The 1,157-nt window shown below is 66.0% G+C and overlaps 1 protein-coding gene across 1 annotated transcript; it reads right to left on the reverse strand.

The window, feature by feature from the left end:
- Nucleotides 1-124: 124 nt before the first annotated feature.
- Nucleotides 125-756, reverse strand: LOC122191744 (apolipoprotein A-II-like). Its single transcript, XM_042892135.1, has 2 exons — nt 407-756; nt 125-332 (listed from the first exon to the last, which is right to left on the reverse strand). Exons 1-2 carry the CDS (start codon nt 754-756, stop codon nt 200-202), a joined length of 483 nt encoding a protein of 160 aa, XP_042748069.1. The 3' UTR covers nt 125-199.
- Nucleotides 757-1,157: the final 401 nt, after the last annotated feature.

A 1,157-nucleotide genomic window follows, 5' to 3' on the forward strand; every position in this document is an offset into this window, starting at 1 on the left:
TCCCTTCACCCCATATCCCCCATCCCTGCCCCACATCTCCACGCGCCCCACGTCCCAACAACCCCCATCCCTCCACCCACCCCACAGCTCCGTATCCCCAACACACACACACACACGCTCCACAGCAGCTCCATGCTTTATTCCCCCCGTATCATCACTGTGGGGCTCAGCCCCATTCTTATGGGGCTCGGTCCCCTTCCTATGGGGCTCGGTCCTTCTCCGTGCCTCCAATTTTCCCCAAATCCAGAAGGGAGGAGAACAGCCCCAGCACGTTGCTGCGCAGCTCCTGAGCCAAAGGCCTCAGCTGCACCTCTGCACGCTCAGCATAAGCCCTGTGGGACACAGGGGGGCTTAGTTCAGGGGGGGGTCCCTATGGGGCCGCCCCACATCCCAGCCCCACACGTACTTGGCCTGCTGCTGGATCTCATCCGCCCGCAGGCGCTGGGGCAGCTCTTTGGTGATGAAGTCGCTCAGGGTCTGGAAGTGGCGGCTCAGGAGGGTGGTGGTGTCTGGGGGGGTCTCCGGGGGGTCTTCGGTTTGGGGCACGGCCGCGGCCCCCACATGGCACACACAGAGCAGCAGCAGCGCCGCGACCCACAGACGTTTCATGGCAGTGGCTGAGGGTGGTGGTGGCCATGGGGCACCGTCCCCTTTCCAGGGGGCTGCGCCCCATATTGGTGGGCCACAGCCCACCCCATTGCCCCGGAGCCACCCCACAACCCCTGCCTTGCTCCCACCTGTGCCCCACGGCTCCATTCCGCCCCGCAGCCCCATCTGACCCTATGGCCCCGTTCCACGCCACAGCCCTGTCCCCCCCCCCAGCCCCATCCTGCCCACCCGCCTCGCAATCCCACCCCGCAGCCCCTCACCAGAGCAGAACTGAAGACTGCGGTGCCTCTTTGAGGACTTCAGGTCCTTTTATCCCCCTGCTCAGCCCCCGCCCCTGGGCTGGGGGGCTGTGCCTGGGTAAACACCGCAGGGTTAAGGGTCACCGGTGGGGAGGAACAACCCCATCTCAGCCCCATTGCGGGCGGCCCCGTGCCAAGGGGTCCCAGCCCTGTGACCCCTGGTGGCTCCTCATGGGGGTGAGGGGTGACACAAGCAGTATCTCCATGGCATGTTGCTACCCCACAGTTCTGCCCCAGGACCCCCCCCCC

The sequence above is a fragment of the Lagopus leucura genome, unplaced genomic scaffold (assembly GCF_019238085.1).
Source record: "Lagopus leucura isolate 7727_CA_CO unplaced genomic scaffold, USGS_WTPT01 33578-0_obj-0_obj, whole genome shotgun sequence".
NCBI classification, from domain to species: Eukaryota; Metazoa; Chordata; class Aves; order Galliformes; family Phasianidae; genus Lagopus; species Lagopus leucura.

Excerpts from the sequence above, each read along its gene's own strand:
- LOC122191744 (XM_042892135.1), bottom strand. The coding sequence starts at position 756 with ATGGAGCCGTGGGGCACAGGTGGGAGCAAGGCAGGGGTTGTGGGGTGG. Across the intron at positions 333-406 it reads GAGATCCAGCAGCAGGCCAA|GGCTTATGCTGAGCGTGCAG; the intron begins GTACGTGTGGGG and ends TGTGTCCCACAG.